Below are 19,633 nucleotides of genomic sequence, written 5' to 3'. Positions count from 1 at the left end.
GTATTTAGTTAAGTTGTCGCTTTAAAGAAAATAACTGCATTGAAAGGAGATGTAGTTTTTCTGTTGACTGTCCAAGTTTTCAGTTACTAAAGGTAAAACCTGTTGCAAGAGACATTGATGGAAGAGATCTTAATGTGCTTTGCATTGTGTAAGAAACAGTAGGCAAAAATTTCTTACTGAAAGGCTGCAACTTTTAGGTTTTTAAAATAAAAACTGTCATGCAGTCTGGTGTGGAGATACTTGGGCAGGGACTGCTTTTGTTTGGGCATTTTGTGGAAAGATGACTTCATGAGTTAAGATGAATGTCATAAAATTCCCAGTCTTCCTTTCCGTTAGCTCATATGTTCATCTTCCTTTCTCTGAAAATCCCTGGAAGCACAGACAGCAGACCTCACTGGAGCTGGGGGGTTGGGAAAAGGACACCCAAACCTTGCAGTCATTAAAAACTGCGCTGGTGTTTGAACTTTTTCTTACTGCATTCTTTAATAACCAGAAGACTTAAACTTTCACTCGAACAAAAGAATCCTAGCAGTTACAGACACTTGCCCTGATGTCAGTAGGTGTGTTGCTCTTCCTCAGCTTGATTTTCTTCAGGGACTTCTTGAATGAAATGATTCTTATGAATGTGCCACCTAATGAAAGAAAAACCCATTAGCTCGTTTAAGTGAACTTTTAAAAAATAATGCAGGTGTTTTTTGGAGGCAGAACACTTCTGAGAAGGTTGCAGTGGACAAGGTATACCTGCAGGATTAAGCTCACAGGGCTCTCTGTGATGCTTTCTCTGTTTTCCCCCATGTGATCTGAAGCTGAAGAAATACCCACTATAATATAGTTAACGTTAGGACCTTATCTCTTCTACTTCCTGGTGGTTTTTGCGTTGGCTGTAACGTATTTGTCGATAGTCCTGATGTTTTGCATTCAGTATACATCTTTAAACCAATCTCCGCGTTTAATTTTTTTCAGCGTTGACTCTGAGATGGGGCAGTAACCCTTTCCTCATGTGTTTTACTTGATACCGTATACTCCAGTGGTTGCTGGGCAGTTTTATCTATGTATTTATTGCTTCAGCCTTTCTTTAGTGCCTCTTTTGCCATGGTTCTCTCTTTGCCTTGGGGTTTTACTCATGGGAAGCAGAATTCAAGATATATGTAATCCTAATGCTGCCGTTCCCTTTGGCTTTTTGGCCACCTCTGCATCTGCTTCTTAAATTATAAATTCCTTGGAGGAAGAACTAGTTTTATGCATGAAAAATGATTGAATTCAGTTTAGCTTAGCTGGGGTAGAATTGAATTTGTCCTGCAAGAAGAGAAGTGGAAGGAAGTGCTGGGACATGCAGAGGGGTGGGGAATCGTTATGGGTGTCTGCTAAGTCTCAATTTCTTATGGATATACTCATATTGTTGTACTCTTGATTTTAGACTTTCAAAGATAATGCAGTGAGGGCCCTTGCCTTGTTGCCTTGAAGACTGGTTAGGAAACTCAGTAGCTAAAAGGTAATGGAAAGTTGAAAAAAAAAGTATAGGGTAATATAGGTTAATGTCTGTCTAGAGCTTGGGAGGTCGTAATTAAAGGTAGAGGTTTTTTTTTTAATTGTTAAATCCCAGTTTGTGTTTTGTTACCCGGGTAGACAGACATCTCCGTCTGTTGGTGATAATACTCAGTGATTTTTACCAAATGATAGCATTTCATCATGTGTTATTAAATAGCTATGAGTGTTGTGAGTCAGAACTTATTTATGGTATCCTTGCTTTTCAATTTTTATTGTGCTGGCCATTCCTCCTTGTCATGTGTTCGTACTTTGACTAGCAGCTCTGAGAAGTGAGTTGTGAATAGCTTTGGTAGGGGATGTCTTAAGAAGTTTCTCTGCTCCCAAGTAAACAGATAGTGTCCTCTTGTTGTGAACAACGGGAATATATATAAAGCTAAGCAATTAATGATGCTGCTATCATTTTGCATATTTAGGTATGAAAGATACGCCATCCATGCAAATAACATATATTATGAATTACTCTGTGTTCTTGCAGACACTGAAGTAATGGTGAGATCAGACTTTTTCTTTCCTAGATTGGAATCTCTGAACTCCTAAGCAGACTTGCAGATGTCTGCAGCTACAAATGCTTCATCACCAAACTTTACATGGAAGACACTTCCATCAGCCAGGTCCTAACTGCAAAGTGTAGTCTTCTTTTATCCACAGAAAGCAGCAAGATGAGGTTGGGTGTCAATGCCCACCAGTCATTTTGAGATTCAAATTGAAGAGGTTTAGGCTGTCGTGCATCTACGATGCCCGGTTACTCTTCAGGCTGCTTGGGCCTGCAGTTATGCTGGCTGCGCTGGGGTGTCTTTATGCTGTTTATCCTGTGAAAAAATGAGGAGAGATCAGAACCTCACGTAGATGAGTGAAGAGGTACAAGATGGCTCCTGACGAGTAATGGCCTGGGTTGGATTTGTCTTGGTTATGAAAGGTCACATTACAAATGCAAACAGCCATCTATTACTCCTGAGGGGAATGAAAAGATGGTCGAGGTATTCAGCTGGGACAGGTTATCAACACCGAGCAGGTTTTTAGGAAAATTGGCTGGGTTCTCTTGGATGGGGTCTCTCGCGGCTTGTGCGTGTATGTTCTTGAACTGGAACGAAGAGAGAGTGTCTTTGGTGGTGGTCCCTTCTGAATAACAGCGAATGGATATACTTAGACTGTCTGAATTGCAGTTAGGGTAATATGGGACTTGCTTAGTAGAAGCAAATGATTTTAGGCATTTGCTTTCTTTGAGAGCATGTTTAATTAATAATTTGAGACAATAGAACTCTGCAGGGATCATTTTGTTGAATGTGGGGAATTTTTCACATATAGTTGGTGAAGAATAGTGAGAGCAACAGGGCTGGGACTGGATTTTATGTTCAGCTTTGCCTTTTGGCAATGTGACTGTGCAACTACTTAACTGGGAACTTGAATTAAAGTGGAGACAGAAGGTAGTTCTCCTGGCAGCTGCCCTTCTAGAACACAGCTACTCAAACCATGCTGCTTGCTGCTGTGAAAGTGTCTGGATTTGATGTTGTTTGACAATATTTGGTGCCTGGTGGCAGATGTCATGACCAGAGTTTGCCTTAAAGCCATGGCAAGGTCTTCCAAAAAGATCCTGGAGCTAAGGAAGCAGAAGCCCTAGTGTTTGTTCTTCCAAAGTGGAATCCCACTAAGCTAACTCTTCAGGACAGAGGTTTCCTCATCAGCCTATGTAACGCACCTAGTGTACAAGTGCCACTGTAGTCCAAATAATCTGGCTTGTTGTCTGGGCTAGAGTCGAAGGCATGGAGTCCTAAATCACATACACGGTGTGATAGAACACGTGGCTCTCTTCTTGAAGAATGCTTTCTGGTGTATGTTTCATTAAATCTGTTGAATTTTCAGGGGTCCTTCCTTGTATCACAGTGAACTGGTTAAGGCTTTTCTTACATTGACACTGAACTGGCTGTGCTAACTTGATACCTGGATAATTTAGAACATAATACCTTGCTGAAATGAAATGCCTAGTTTGGCTGATTGTTTTGCAGAGATTTCTTTACAGTAAAGGTGGTCTCTTGTGGGGGGTGGAATCGGAACATTTGATTTAGTTATGTGCTTTACATTGCCCTTTGAAAATCCTTCCTGAGGTAGAAGGAGCATGAGTCGATTGGCTAAGCTGGGTATTGGGAAAAATCCTTCTCTTGCGTAGGGGAGAAAAAACAGCCTAAAATCTTCAGAAAGTCAGTTAAGTCTGCTTCCTCTGAGGCTGTAGGTTTTACTGTCCCTGACAGGCAGTTGCAAGGTATCTGGCTCTAGTTGAGATCACACAAAAGAAGTGATGTGCTGGCTTTGGGATTGCTCTGTGGTATATCATCTCTGTGGTGCTGCTTCCTTGCTGTGGTGCTTGCTCAGGAAGAGCAAAGATATTTTCATGCTGTTGAATTTGAAATATTTGAAATTTTTCGATGCTTCAAGAAGACAGTTAATCTATTGTGCCCAAGTGTGTTTCGAACAGAACTTTATTAGAGTATAGCTTCTGTCCATCTTCTTCCTCCCCTCTCTCCAGCTTTGCTTTCCCCTTATCAGCTCTTCTGTGGTTTGCCAAGTTGGCGTGACCTATCTGTGCTTCTGCAGAACAGGTTGTGATACTCGTAGTGTATTTGTAAATTGGTGAAACTTTACAAAAGGTACAAGCCATATAATTCATCCACGGTAGCCTCTTCCTTGCAAACTGGCACAATTAATTCCAGCTGCTGGTCGGAAGTCTCCTTAACAAAGAGCTGTCTCAGAGCATTGCTTCTAGTGTTGCCTGTGTCTGAAAGCTTGCTTATAGGTGTATGCTGAGACAATTCTCTAAAGCTGTCTTCTCTGAATGATGATTTTGCGGGTCTGTGATGAACAAACTTGCCTTTGTGTGCGGATATCACGTGATGCTGTGCTCCCTCCCGTCGAGCGATCTGCCCTCAGATATCCTGTTACTCCTCTTCCTTTGTTAAGGGTAACTTCTGTTCCAGGGCAGTTGCTTTTATTGGGAGAATCTGGCAATGTTACTTACCTTGTACTGAAGCTGTGCTTCAGACCTCGAGTCTGCACTGGGGTGAAACGCAAGGGTTACTAAACCCTCAAATTAGCCCTTTGCCCTGCTGCCAACAGTCATTGTGGCATGGGGCCACTTGCATCTGTTCCTGAGAGAAGTACTGAGCTTGGCACTGGAATGAGACATCGCTGCATCCTTTCTTCACACCTTTTTTCCTCTGAATTTAAACCTCAGAGGGTCATAGTGGTGGGACTGAAAGGAAAAGCCTTCCTGGGGGTCAAACGAGCCAGATCTTAGTGTAGCCATGAGTGCTTGTGCAAAAAACATCGATCCACACATGCATCTGGGAAGCAGAAGACAGTTTTCCCAAGGCATTGCCAGCTGCAGTGGGTCAAAACTTAGGTTCCTTCTTCCATAAGCCAATATTTTGGAAGTTTGCACCCCAACAATATATGCCCAAGACATCGCAGAGTAACCTAAATTCCACATTAATCAAGAACGTCCCTTGGTGAATAAAATCTGAGGAAAAACATAATTAGCTAACTAAGCCAAGCCATTCTGAAAGGCTGCCTTTCTTGCATTTATTTCTGTATCCTGAATCATTAATCATTTTGGCTAAACGCCACATAAAGCATTAGCCAATCTGCAGTTTCAATAGCTTTTTGCTTCAGATGCTAATGGTAGTAGCAATTCTAATGATGAATCCTTTACTACAAAAATAGTAGTTAAACCACCTAATCCTGTCTAATACCTGTGACTTCACATTCTTTCTTTACCGTCTATTGTTATAGGAGAGGGCTAAAAATAGTGCTGTAATCAGTTGATGGAACAACATATTTTAACCCTGGATCTAGTTGTTAGTGGCAAGCCTGTTGTTGACAGTGAGTGGTGCTTTTCTTATTGTCAGCTGGTAAATACTTTTTTTTTTTCCCCTCCCCTAGATACTATATATGTGTGTATGTATGCACTCAGAGTAGATATTTTTCAAAGAACTTGCTAATGTGAGCTGTTCAACCAAGACAAATGCAGGCAGTCTCCCACGGCTGAGTAGGAGGCATTTGTTTCCATCTGAAATTTGTAAACCTTTGGTAAATTTAAAAAGCTTTAACAACTTGTGAGTGTATAAATCAAGTGCTACAAAGCCAGCCATATATTTTTTTTTTTCTCCTCTCCATTTAAAGGATACTTTATTCAGGCAGCAGCCTGAATGGTTTTGATATTTCTTGTTCCTAGTGTTCTTGTGGTAATGGTGACCCTTTTTTGAGGAATGTTTTACTAAAAGATAAAGAGGCTTTGGGTTTTTTTCCCTATTACAAATTGATCAAGACTTAAAATGTGGAGGCCTAATGGATGGAAACTTTAGATGACGCTTGCCTTTTCACGCTTGCGGAGCGCACGAGTTAAAAATAATTATCCAAGTAACAATCACACTTTTGAGGTGCTCTGGGTAAGCCCTCAAAATGTACCTTTGCAAACTTGGAATCTCTCATCTCTTGCTAAACAAACACCCTTTGTCTTAGGAGCTGAGAAATCATAGCATTTTGATCTATCCTGACAAGTATAACGGTAACGCGATTTCCCGCATTACTCTGCAGGAGTAGAAGAGCAAACAGAGTGGTCTTCTAGCAAGGTGGGCCTGTGAAGCTTGTGCAGAGCTTAAATTATCGGAGCCGGGAGCACAGCTGGCATCTGCAGGGGCTGAAGAATGAGCCCTTCCCATGGATTTGTGGTCCCAGTGCCCGGCCCTTGCCTGCGCTTTTGATTTGCCAGGATGGCAGATAAGTTTAGGGTCCTTTGCCCAGAATACCTTATGGTAGTATCTGTGGGATACCCCGGAATTTATTTGCTTGCCTGGCAGGACTGAAGGCTGCAGTTGGCCTTGTAATTTACTGTAGATCAAAGAAATTTTGAAGGCAGCCATTTACATATCCCAGGCTACCGAAATCCTGTCTTCGCAGTGTCCATCCTACCTTGGTTTCAGCAGGTGCTGTCCTGGGAGTTTTGCCTCCCGGTCAGAAATAGAATTGGAGGTGAGGGGTAGTGGCAGAATAAGTGCTGTAACCTAAGGGGGAGACAGCTGGGGCCCAGGTAGATCCTGGTGTCAGAAAGTGCTGGGGAAGGAGAAAGGAGCCTTTGAAATGGGGCCACATGGGGAGCGGCATTAGGGAGAGGGGAAATGGAGAAACTGGAGAGCTGAGGCTTGCAGAAGCAGCCTCCTAGTTTGCTTTGGTTACCCTATTTAACATAATTGGCTTAATAGAAATAGATAGTTGAAACCCTCTTCAACCACTGTTACCACTAATAAATGCAGATACTTGATCTGATTAACCCTGTCCAACATCAAAAACGAAAACAAAAACTGTAAACCCTCAGGCTTCATAGTGTACTTTTAGAGACAATTTTTTAAGATCATCAGCTATACTATTTCTCATCTGGTTATTTCTCAGCTTCTTCTTTTCCAAAGGACTTTCTAGTTTGTTTATTTGCTTGTTTTTTCTCCTGTATGCTTGGCTTTTTTTTTTCTTTGCTTATTTCCACCTGTCCTCTCTCTTACTGGGAAACCTGACTTGCATAAGGAGGAAGAAATAATCCTTTGTGATTAAGAGTGAAATTTAACCTTTGATAGCCTTTCTGTGTCTGTCTGGGTGAATATAAATTCTACGTAAATGAAGATTCCTTAATATTTAAGGCTAGTGTACAATCCTCTGAGATACCTGCAGACCATGAAATGTGATACAGTATTGCGGTTTGTATTTATATGTAAAGGTCATATTAGCAGCCATATTTGCTTAATATAAGGTGCAGTGTTAACACTGATTATTGACATTAATATTTGCTTAAAATTACAATCCAGTTACTTCGCTGGTAGCTGTCAGTTTGGGAAAAAACCCTTGGATTATTCTGGGATAAAAAAATATGGCACTGGAAATCTAAAAGGTAAATATGCTGTTGCTCTCCTGTTAATTTGTTAGGTCCTTCAAATCCCTGTTTAGTAATTGTAAGGACAGTTTGGGCCCCAGTTCCTGTTAATTTAACTGACTGCAGAATTCCTTTTGACAAGTGCCATTTAGCCCCGTGGGCCTTGTCATTTGCTGGGTTAAAGCAAAGTGGAGTTTTCAGTACCAGCAGTGCAGCGTGTCCCATCAAGTGCTTGGGTTTATTGCTTCTTTCTGTGGGCATGCTGGTGCTTTTGCAGGTTTCTCGGCTCATCCTCTGCTGTGTTACAGCTTTTTAGCACTGGAGACATCAGACCCTGTTTTGGGATGGCTTGTTACAGATGTAACGGGAGAGGTTTGGTGCTCTTCTCTCTCTGTCCACCCTCACCCTCTTCCCTCGGTGATTCAGATCCTGGGGTCTTTGGTGGTGCCTGGGATGATTGCCTGAGTCTGCTTTGCTCTTCTGTAAGAAAAAACTTCCAAAACTTTTAAGTACCAGCTATACCTGTGACAGAGCATGTTTCTGGGGGGATGTTTGGAGGCAGGGAAGATTGTCTTGCCTGGGTTTGTGGTGTGGTAGGTGAGCAGCAGGTCCAGAACCAAACGGTACCAGCACATAGAAAGAATATCTTTAGCTGCTGGAATATTGCTTTGTCTATTTCTGGTATAGCTATATAAATTCAAAAGTGTTCCAGATATGGACAAGAACTAGTGTCTGTGTAGCTTTGGGACCAGGAAAGCATTTGCTTCTGAAATACTGAGTTTTGCGATGGTGAGGCCCTCTAATCTCATTTAAAACAAACAAAAAAACCCAAAACCAAACTGTAATGGCCCTGCATAAGATGGCTACCTGACATAAATTAGCTGTGTGCTGCTTGAGGGGTTGAAAATCCACAGTGACTATGTTTGATGGAGAGTTGCTGAGAAGTTCTTCTGCTGTGTGGGAGGTTGAGTTCTGAAAATGGCCATTGACCTAGAGAGAAATTGGTTTGCGTGGTTGCAATCCACAGTAGGTGAGAGCAGAAAGCATTCTGTCTTTTGTCTTGTCCTCTCTAAAATAGGCGGTGGGTATCTGCTAATGAAACTTGGAAAGGCCAGAGTGTCTGAGGCCAAGGGGTTTTTATTCAGGAGCCTGAAAATAAGATTTGAGGTCTGACCTAGCGTAACTGTGTAATGAGTAATACAGCTGTCTGTCTCTTTATTGCGTGTTTTTCAGAGCAAAGGTGAAAATTGGTTAAGAGGGCTTTTGAGAGACTGAATTGACTTCAGCCTCGGCAAAGCGATGCGGTGGGTTTACTCCAGTTCCTTGGTGTGGCTCGTAGTTAGTGCACCAGGCGAATCGCTTTGGGGACGCGCTTCTGCCGTGCAGACAGGAAATTATTTATGAGTCAGTGAAGTGGCTCTAAGCTGGAGCATGTTACAGTGACATACATTCATATATTAGTGTGTGTGCAAATTGCTCTTCTTGAATGAGATTCTCATTAATTTTGGTGAGATGTACATAATTCCTGAGTGCATACACAGCATTTAATGTGAAGGGGAGGAATGTTCTTGTGCAATGAAATTGCTTTGTAACTCTCAGTAGCAGTGCTGCTGATGTACAGAGCCTTAATTTTGTTAAGCAGGCTTCAAAAGCAAGCTTGCTGGTTTTCCATGTTATCAGAAAGAACGAGTACTCTTGACAAGAAGGTAGGGAGGTCTGTGCTTGGTAGTTGGTGAGGATGTGTGCTTTGCATTTTGCTTTGCAGAGGCAGCGTGCCTGGAGGTGGCTGTAATGGGGGTGCGAATGAGGGGTGCTGCTGCTGAGAGCAGGAGTCAGGCTTTTGTTGGATCAGTTACAAAACAATTGGGACTACAGCTGACCTCCCTTTGTTTGATTCCCGACGACGGTTCTTTAGATCACCCCTTCCTCCAAGGAGCCAGGTTGCCATGTCATATCCAGGTGTTGGGGCATTGCTTCCTTGTGCAGCCAGTTTACCTTGGCATTGTCTTCTGGATTTCTTTCAAAACTCTGGTTCAGTGATAATCAAATCTCACTGATGTTACCGCTCATCTATGAAGTTCTTCCTCTGTGGGCCTCCTTGTTTCTAGTGTTTACACCATCGTGACTCTGCTCTACAAGCCCATGTTCATTATAGGTCAGTGACAGATCCCAATGAGGTGGGAGATCACCTAAAGCATTTAAGTCCCATTTCAGAGTATTGCCTGCCTTTTGGAATACTAACGTGTAGGAAGTCATGGCTGTGGCTTTAAGTTCTGCTGATTGATAAACTATTTGTTCTTCTTTCAAAGGGAAATGAAGGAGCCCTGTGGTACTTGTGTGTACCATATAAGAAAATGAGGTGGAGAGGTGTTGCTATCTAATACTGTAGAAGTGGGGAAATGAGAAGAGGACCTTCTGGGTATGGTCTTTGACAGCTGAATAATAAACTAGTCTGTGTTACAAACAAATAGATACAATGATCGGTGGAGATGAAGGAGCTACGTGGCCAAGAGAAAGGGCCTCAAAATCAGTGGTTATGTGCATTTGGAGAATACGGTGCCTGAAAGTCAGCCACAAAGAACTGATTTAGGAAATGTTTTTGTCCCTAATTATTAGGATTGATGAGAGAGATGAGTAGGGGTTTGAGTTAAATATCTCTAATAAATAACTTCTTCCATTACATGACCTCTGATAGCGCATAGAGAAGCCGATATTATTTTATTTGTTTTTGATAGTCACTGGGGCAAAGAATATTTGGGAAGGAACTGGAGGCAGCCCATTTCCACTGTGTATCATTTAGCAGGGGAGGCTAGGATGGCAATTTGCAAACTAAGGCATGTTTGAAGGACAGCTTCTTTCAGACTCTTGAGAGGAGTGAAAATAACAGCCCTCTGTTAGGTGCGCAATTAAACCAACCAGGTATGAAAAAGCTGGAGGATGCCTTGCTTTCATGTTTATCCTGCTTTTTGCCCTTTATCACTCTTCTTACCTTGGTCCCTGTCACCTCCATAGTAATTAATTATATCATGGCATCGTTTGAAGACAAACATACTTTTCCATGTTGGAAACAGCCAAATAGTCAGTGCTGAGGAGAGCCATGCGTGCTTACTGGACTCTAGCTCCTAGATGAACAGGAATTGCTATATTGTGTTTTCTGGTGGAGGATCATGAACTTGCATTGAAGGCATTGACTGTGTTGGAGATGATGATGTTGATGGTTACACCAGCTCTAGTTTCTCCACCAAGAATTCAGGCCAGCATGGGAGCACAGCTTCGCAGGCGGATGTAAATCATGTATTTGTGCCGCTGTAGGTGTTTAACAAGACGATAACGCGTTACTCTATTCAAGACAAACTCTTGAACAAGACAGCTGTAAAAATGTTCTTGCATCTAATGTGAACAAATAAAATACACGATTCTAGCATTTTTAAAAATGTTTGATGGAGTAAGGATGGTCACGTAACATGCCAAAGTACCCTAAAGAAGGGTGAGAGAAAGGGTTGAGAAGAGTTCATCCTTGTTTAGAAGCCACCTGCATGTTCTGCATGGGGTTTTCACCAGGGATGTTCGTGCAACTGAAGCTGCAAGGGGAGCTTAGCTCGGCAGCAGGGAGCTGGTAGGACTGGGATATGACCAAAACAAAATGCAAATGTCTCTTAATAACCTTTTGATTTGTGCTAGGAATGTAATGATTATATCTTTCTGGCAGCTTTGTTTTGAGGTTCCCATAGCACAACACCCTCCTTTGGGAGTTTGTTTGTTTTGGCAAAGCTGGGGGACACGCACTAAGCAGCCTCTGTTGCTCCACTAGCACTTTCCAAGGCACTGCAGGTCCGGGATCAGTGCCACTGTGGCTGCACCTGTGGTTTGCTGGGACATTGCTTTAGCAGTGAGGGTAATGAACATCACCTACTGAATCTCTTTGTGTAGCTTCTCTATTCCTAGATCTCTCTTTGAAGTAATAATTTGCTACTGTTCAGCCTTTGTGGCTTGGCATGTCTGGGGGTTGCAGCACTTACCGTAGGTTCAGCTTGAAATGCTTCACAGAAGAATTTGGTCTTATGAACTCCTGTCTCACATGAGGCAATGGAGATATGTTTGCTGGCAGATGAGTGGTGGAGTTGACAGTAAAGGAAAGTCTTTGGTGTTGCCCCGTGCTGTAGTTTCTGGAAGGTGGAGTCCTGTTTTCACTCTGCGTTCGTGGTTGATGTGATAAGCGTCACTGCGGAAGGTGGCAAGACTGAGGCATAACTGAAAATAACTTTGAACTAAGATACAGTAATAAGAGGGTACCTTATTTTTAAACTGATTCCAAATGGCTGGCCGTTGAGGATTTGCAAATTACATAAATATGTATTAGTAAATTCAACAATATGTTACTTATCTTTTGCAAAGTAGTATTGTCACAGAATAGCAGAATTCAGACTGGAAAGGGCTTCTGGGCATTATCTGTGGTGCTTTCCATGCATCTGATATTCTTGGATGGGGCAATTGAATCTTGTCTTAAAATAGAAATAAAGCGTAATCACAACAAAGCCTTGACTTGGTTCTGCTGGAAATAGTGGTGTGTCAGAAGTCGGGGTTAAGGTCAGTGAACATGGTGTAACTGCTCACAGCACTGGTCTCTGGCAGGGTGGTCCATTAGTATTTAAACCAGTTTTGGGGTGTTTTTTTGTCCTGTAAATCCCCCACCAGGTATTATTGGGTTCCTTCCCTTTGCATAAAGGAGGCTGCGTCCAAATCACCTGCCATGTCTTCAGTGGTGACACAGCTAAACACGGCATAATAAAGAGAGCCTGTAAAGGACTGCAGTGAATAGAGTTTGTGAATTACTTACAAATAAATGTTTTACAAACTATTACCCCTGCTCTAGCAGTAGGGTGTATCAGATCTGTTGGGTTGCAGGGATATTATGTAAATGTTGAGTAGGAAGCGTATAGTATTGCTTACGTGCCATCGTGTTTGTGGCTGTTGTAATAAGCGCTGCTTTGATACAGGTGTGTTATCTGAGGAGGGCAATAATCTAGTCTCAGTCCTAGCATGTGCTTGAACTTCTGAGCTTTGTCCTCAAGTTCGTCATTGGGTTTTTCTTCTTCACTTCTGCACATGTGCTCAATGGCTGCATCTGTAAGGACTTGCCTGGATGAGATTTGGGAATGAAAAGCAGAAGTGTTTTTTCTTGCATTTTCAACAGGTCTGACTTAACTTAGCTAACGGTTTTAAATGGCTGCTTTTTTTAATGTTCTAATTGAATCAACTTTCATCAAATCATGATGCAAAGCAGAAGCAGAAAATGGCATGCCTCCCCAGGTAAATGTATAGCTACAGGTCCTCCAGGTGAGCAAGGCCCATGTCACCTCCCGGGTCTGTTCCCTTGCTCCCACAGTGCCTGAGCTCTGCCCGCCATGAACCTGGAAGGACTGACACACCTTGCGTGCCTTGCCTCAGCTGGCAAGTCTCGGGGCCCCCAGCGTAGCCACTGAGCTGTGTGGCTGCCGTGCCATGCGCCGGCAACATCTTGGGAATGAGGAAAAGGCCATACCCCATCAGGGGTTTTTCTTAAGGTGTTTTGCACCCCAGTTTGTGCTTCTGTATTTCCACTTCGAGTCATTGTTGTGGGTGCAGTAACTAAAATTGGGAACTGATCTTACGGCATTTCTTGCTCTCCTTTCTTTAGCCCCCGCCCCCATTTCAAATGCTGTTTAATTTAATTTGCCGTTTGTTTCCACCGTTATGTTTTCTCTTTCATACAAATGTAACTTGAATATAAATCTGCTTGTTTTGTACGAGAATCTTTACTTGATTTTCACCTGAAAGGAAATGATGCTGACTTGCTTGCTTACGTATTGTCTCCCTCAGTTGAAATCATGCAGCTCACTGTGAAATATTAGTCTCTGCACTACACTTAGCAAAGGCAGTTTCCTTAGACTGTGCGTGTCTTAAAAGTAATTGCTAGTTTTTCCTTTTTTGTGTGTGTATAAATCTAACACCAAAGAAGTTGTAGCTTCTGAGAGACTTAAAGGTAAGTCATCTTTTGGAGCTCAGTGACGTTGTTATATTCTGTAATATGGAATGTAGCTCTCCGTCTGTATCAGAAAGATTGCTATAAACTATGATTATTATTAAGCAAAACAAATACAAGCATTTCCTCATGTGTTTTTCTTACCCATCTATAAATAGGTGCGTTCCATGGATGAACTGAATCATGATTTTCAAGCGCTTGCTCTGGAAGGACGGGCTATGGGAGAGGTAAGTGAAAGGCCTATAGAAAAAAAATCTGTATATTTTGGGGGGAGGAGGAAAACAAATAACAGTTTTTGAGGCTGCTGGAATGATTCTGAACTTGAGAGTTCTCCATTATGGCTGTGAAGCGTGTGTGTATATGTGTGTGTGCGCTTTAACAAAATAAAAACCTGTCAGGCTGGAATACATCTTAGTAGGAGGAACAGCTAAGCCCTCCACCTGTTGTATCATCAAACAGTAGAATGGTGGTTGTAAAAGAACAGTTAGAAATATGTCTTGTGACAAGTGTTACAATACTTGTAGCATGTTTATTTTGGGATCCAGTGACCTCAGACCCCATAATATTGTGGGTTTAGTTGTCTGTCATTGTCTGCTGCCCTGTTTCCACTCCTGGCCACCTTTTGGCTCTTGTCATAAAGCACAGGACTGTGTTTAACGTTTAAAGTAGCTGGGAATTGTAATCAAGGGCTGCAGAAGTGATAAGTACTTCGGACAGGTCAAAGGACTGAGCAGGAGCTGTCAGATAACAGGCCCTTCAGTTCTAACTTTATAGAAACCCAGTGAGGGTTATTTTAATCTCACAGCACAGAAGGAGGTGGCAGATTTGGGGGGAATGGCCATTGGTTTTCTTTGAAAAGAGAATTTACCTGTTTCTAGGGTGACTTGAAGGAATAGCAAGTTGGCTGTGTTAGGTTCCTGAAAGTCGGAGGTAAACACTTCTTTTCCTTGCCTCATTCCCTTTTCCTTTATAGTCAGTCCCTTTAGAGGCTTGTAGAAGAACAGAGATGAGAAAGATCATGTCTTGCAGGAGGATATTAATGTGCGGCAAGGCAGCTTGATACGGGTCTGTTGTTTTGGAGAGCCTTCCTTTTTGTGTTCCTGTATGTCAAGTTCAGACTAGTTTGTTTTCTCCATGTTTAGTCCATCCTATTTCTGTTACCTAGTTTATGAGCCATGTTTAAAAAAAAACCACTCTTCTAGAACCCCAAAATTACTGCTTTGGAGAAAACAAACCAGGACTATCGCCTGGTGGGATTCCTAAGCAGATGCACTCTCTCAGGTGAAGCACCTCAGGGAATTCATGGTACTTGCAGCTTAGCTTCTCTTCTCTCCTTCCTTTCTTCCTTCTCTGGAAAATCATAATACTGGGTTGCATTTTAATTTGACAGTACTTGATAGGAAAATCTCTTTCCCTAAGTTATATTAACCTACACTGAGACTATTGACTAAGAGTAGATGAAAACGATTCACAAAGGAGAAAACATGACATTAGAAATCCATCTAAAGCTGCTGAAAAACAGCTGATGTGCCGCCATATGAAGCATGCCAGTAGAATGATGGGGGTGTGAGTGTTCTGTGAATATTATTTTTTTAACTCCTCACTTGAGCAAGACGTTCATTTTCAGATATAAAGCGTACAGGCTCTTTCAAAGCCCATTAAGAGTAAGTACAGCGCTTGTTTTGTATTTAACATGGCATTAAGTCATGTTAGCTTAAATACCTGAAGGCATTCCTAAGTATGCTGTCTGGTAAAACTCTTATTTAGCCATTTCTTGAGAGAAGTGAATTTGGGTTTGTTTCTTTGGAGACCGTGAGGTTTGCCTTCTCATGATGACTCACTTTCCCCTCCCCACCCCGCCTTCTTCTTGTAAAGGTGATGCAGAAAGTTTTGGAGATGGCATCCTTTTGTCACTGGACTTTTCCACATACCGAAGTGTAAGTGTTTTTCCAAGAAAGGTGTCGTATCATAGAATCGTTTCACCCTTCTTTTTGATCTAAGACACTCTTTCTTGTTTCTCTTGGGGGTTGTGTCCCTCAGTTCCACAGTTTCTCTGTTGAATTCCTCTCTATTTCCCCGAGGTATTTCAACGTACATCCAGCTGGCCGATTTAAGGAACTGTGTAAGCTGCGATCCCCGCAGGATATGCGTATTGGTTTTCAGGACTGTGTTTGTCAACTACAGGCTTTGATTTTTATGGCTTAGGTGCCTTCACTGATGGTTTCTTCCTCTCCTCCTGCTCCTGGAATGTGAAGGAAACTCATGGAGAAAGTCAGTGTACTAAGAAAAAATTTAAGTCTGAAATAAATGAGGAAAAGAGTAAATTTAATTTGTATTTCTTGATCTTGTGTCTTCTGAGCCTTACCTGCAGGAAGTGCCAATTATCTCATACAGCTGATAGTGAAAAACCTGGAGGAGAAAGATGCAGAAACGAGTGTTTACGCACTTAGTGTATCTTTTTATCTTCTTGTTTTCTTGCTTCTTAGTAAGCGACTTCATCATAATTTTAGTCATTTAAGGAGTTTGTGCCTCTGAAGACAGAGCTTTTTCTTAAAGGGCACTGTCAAACAATTAAATCTCTTATCTGCATTTTGACAGCAGGATAGACAATATTTGGTGATGAACGGATATTCTAATCTGCGAAAATTAAGGGTGGTTTTGAAAAACACCCCACAACTTTAATCTGCTTTGTGGTTGTTTCCATCTTCAAAATCCCACCCTCCCCCACCACAACCAGCCTTGTACGCCCCCAAATTTCTGTGCGAGTGGAAGAGCAATACTTTCTCAAGCGTAAGATTGAAAAGAACCACAGAAACCCTTTTGCTCCACTTTAAAATGGAAAAGATTGGGGCCGTTGATAGTGAGCGTGGTCGATAATGTTGAAAGTAGCCTTCCAAAGGGGGGCTATTCTCCCCCTTTTTTTAGCACTTTATCCAGGTTGTTGGCTGTAACGAAGGGATTCATCTCGGAGCCTTTCTACAAGCCATGTTAGCGTAATGAAATCTTCCCTAGTTTTGTATCAAGCTCCCATTCTCAGCAGATGTTGAACTGGAAAGTAACGAAAAGCAGCAGCGTATAGCAATTGGTGAGGAAAGAGAGCGGCGCTTCAGAAGTTGTGCGTAGGGGCCAGTCGCTTTTGCTGCTTTAGCACAGAGAGCAGAACATGTCCGTGCTGCTTGTGCTGTCTTCTGAGGTCTTTGATCACCCAGCGGTGATACTTATCTGAAGCTTAACATGAGCTATGCAAGTTTTCTTTCTTTCCTGACCTTCAAGACAGGGGAGCTGAGTATCTGCTTTTCTTCGCTTAAATCCCTTTTATCTGTAGCTTTGCAATATTCAATATTCGCAGAGTCTCTTTTGAGGATAGTGGGCAGCGCAGAGAGGCTGCGAGGTGGTGTTTGTCTCTGTCATTGGTGCATTACATGCATTTTGAAATGTGGCAACATTCGTGATTTGGTAGTAGGTTATGCTGTGAGATAAGCCTGCGCCTAGAATAAAAGAGCATCTGGGTGAGTAGCTAGCTGTAACTTAATCCAGGAGGGTGGGAGGAGGATGGGAACAGAAAGACGTTAGGCAGCTGGGAGGTACTTAACTTCAGAAAGGGAACGAATTGACCAAAACTTTTGGAATATGAATATCAGGGGTAACAGTGAATTTCACCCTACACTTGAAAAGAAATGCGGGTAAGAAATATTTTGCACTTCATCTGATGAGCATTTAATTACTGCTCCCTGCTGCTGTCCCCTGCTGCTTTTAGTGCTGGAGCCTAGCGTCAGTCTAGCCAGAGTGAAACGTCGAAGCTGAAGTGGTAGGTGGTTCACCACGTCCATGTTTGTCCCCTTCCTGCAGTTGGTCCTAGATCAGCTCCTGCCTCTCCAGTGACCAGTGCTGTTGTTTTTTTTTTTAAGCAGGGTAGTTGTGACACTGGGCCTAGACAGTCTTTCTGGTTTAAAAAACAAAGCAAACAAAAACCAAGGGAAAAAAAGCCCAACCCCCTAAAAAGCCCCCACATGACTCTGCTTTCCCTGCTAATGATGCCTTTACTCTGTTCTCATAAATTTATGATTCATTGGCAGCTGGGCTGGGGAGTGTTGACAGTTTTGAATAATATTTGTTTGTTTTCTATTTTTTTGTTTTTTTCTCCCCTTCAACTTATCTAGTGCTAGCAGCATTAGAAATGGGAAAATTGAAGCTGTGTTTGTGAAGCGTGATGGTGCCACAGCAGCTACGCTGGCGCGTCGGGGTGGCTCGGTGCAGGGTCTGAGAGCGGCGGAACCGGGGCAAGAGCTGAGCAAGAACGCCCCAGGGCATGGTTAGGTGGCAGCGGGGGGCTGTGGGGTCAGTGCAGTGCAGTTAGGCTGCTTAGCAGCTTGCCATCCTGGCAAGGTGGAGATACAAAAATATTTTTTCTAACCTTCCCCACTATATTCCCAATCACATGATTTCTTCCCCCTTTTTCCCCCTTGTGCTATCAGACCCTCCTGTGAGCCAGCTTAACTCCCCGAGCCTGCAGAAAGCTGCCCGTTCTTTGGGACAGGAGAGCAAAAGCCGTCCTTGCGGCAGCTGTACAGCTGCCAGAGGCAGCTTGCATTGCTCCTTGTGTGCGCAGCCTCCCTGTCTTGTTTGTTTTTTAGATGGCAACATTTATTTTTTTTTAGGGTAGATAATAACATCTTAGTGTTTGTAAACCTGCAGTGCTGCCCAAATGTGACTTGTAAATACATGCCCTACCTGTTGCTGCAGATAAACTGAGTTTTCCAGCTGCACAGATGGCTGCTTTTACCTTAATATTTGCCTTGTCTGAAGGGGATCAGTTTGCTTAATTTGTCTAATTCATAATCTCATCTCAGTGGGATCTGTAAGCACAGGCTCTGTACTCATTGGTTGCAGAATTGCTTTTGTTGATGTGTAAGTTGTCCCTTCCCCTCCTCCCTGCTCTGCTAAATCGAATATTGGCCTAACTCTGTAAGTCCTCTGTAAGAGGGCTTAGAAGGATTATTTTCATACTAGATAAGGTCAATTTTAACAAAAACTGGGGAACAAATAAACTAGTCTAGTTCTAAACTGCTGCATGTTCTTTTTTAATTTCCAATCTGAAGAACTGGATGATTAACTTAAAATTATTTTGATTTTTTTCCCCCATTGCAAGAGACAACTTTCGCTGAGGAAAAAAAAATGTCTTGGCAGCCTGTTGCATAATTCAGGACAGATGATTGCTGCTTGCTAGACCTCTAGTTTTGGTCAGAGCAGTACATGACAGAACAAGGACCCCCATTGCCATCTGTTAATATTGTCTTTTGGTTTTTCCCCTCCCCACTGTCTGTAAATATATCAGGAATCTGCTTTTAAAATAAACATTTATGTTCTGTTTCTTTCTGCTTGTGGTACAGAGCTTCCAGCTGGAAACTTGATACTTCTAGGGGGAAAAGATTAAACTGTAGGGGACAGAGTTGTAGTTGTTTGTGCAGTGAAGGTGCGTGTGCGCACGAGACAGGGAGTACTAGGAGTTTTTCTAATCCTTGACTGTGATTCACTGCAAAACCGTAAGAAGGCGTTCAGGTGTAGTTCTTCAGGATCTTATTGGTAAGTGGATGTGTTTTCACCCTTAAGAAAGGGGTAGAAGGTAGGTGAAACGGCAAGGTGACCCTGAGCCAGCACCGGGCCCTTGGGGCCAAGGGGGCCAGCGGTGTCCTGGGGGGCATGGAAAGGAGCGTGGCCAGCAGGGCGAGGGAGGTTCTCCTCCCCCTCTGCTCTGCCCAGTGAGGCCACATCTGCAGGGCTGTGGCCAGTTCTGGGCCCCCCAGTTCAAGAAGGGCAGGGAACTGCTGGAGAGAGGCCAGCGGAGAGCTACGGAGGTGATCAGGGGCTGGAGCATCTCCCTTGGGAGGAACGGCTGAGAGACCTGGGCTTGTTCAGCCTGGAGAAGAGAAGGCTGAGGGGGGTCTCATCGATGCTTATCAATATCTGAAGGGTGGGTGTCAGGAGGGTGGGTCCGGGCTCTTTTCAGCAGTACCCAAAGCCAGGCCAAGGGGCCACGGGCACAAGCTGGAACAGGGGAAGTTCCCCCTAAACATGAGGACAAACCCCTTCCCTGTGTGGGTGCCAGAGCAGGGGCACAGGCTGCCCAGAGGGGCTGTGGGGTCCCTTCCCTG

The 19,633-nt window shown here is 43.0% G+C and overlaps 1 protein-coding gene across 9 annotated transcripts in view; it reads left to right on the top strand.

Annotated features, from left to right (window-relative positions):
• The window catches only part of PUM1 (pumilio RNA binding family member 1), a 77,274-nt gene that overhangs the window by 5,864 nt on the left and 51,777 nt on the right, over window positions 1–19,633 (top strand). For all 9 annotated transcript variants that reach the window (XM_064471410.1, XM_064471402.1, XM_064471403.1 and 6 more), the window contains one exon: window positions 13,640–13,708. In XM_064471410.1, the coding sequence (XP_064327480.1) occupies window positions 13,640–13,708 (69 nt within the window). The remainder of the gene's footprint in view (window positions 1–13,639; window positions 13,709–19,633) is intronic.

This window comes from Phalacrocorax carbo, chromosome 22 (assembly GCF_963921805.1).
Source record: "Phalacrocorax carbo chromosome 22, bPhaCar2.1, whole genome shotgun sequence".
In the NCBI taxonomy this organism is placed as follows: domain Eukaryota; kingdom Metazoa; phylum Chordata; class Aves; order Suliformes; family Phalacrocoracidae; genus Phalacrocorax; species Phalacrocorax carbo.
Note: the sequence above shows the minus strand (reverse complement) of the source record. Positions and strands in the feature narration are given on the sequence as shown.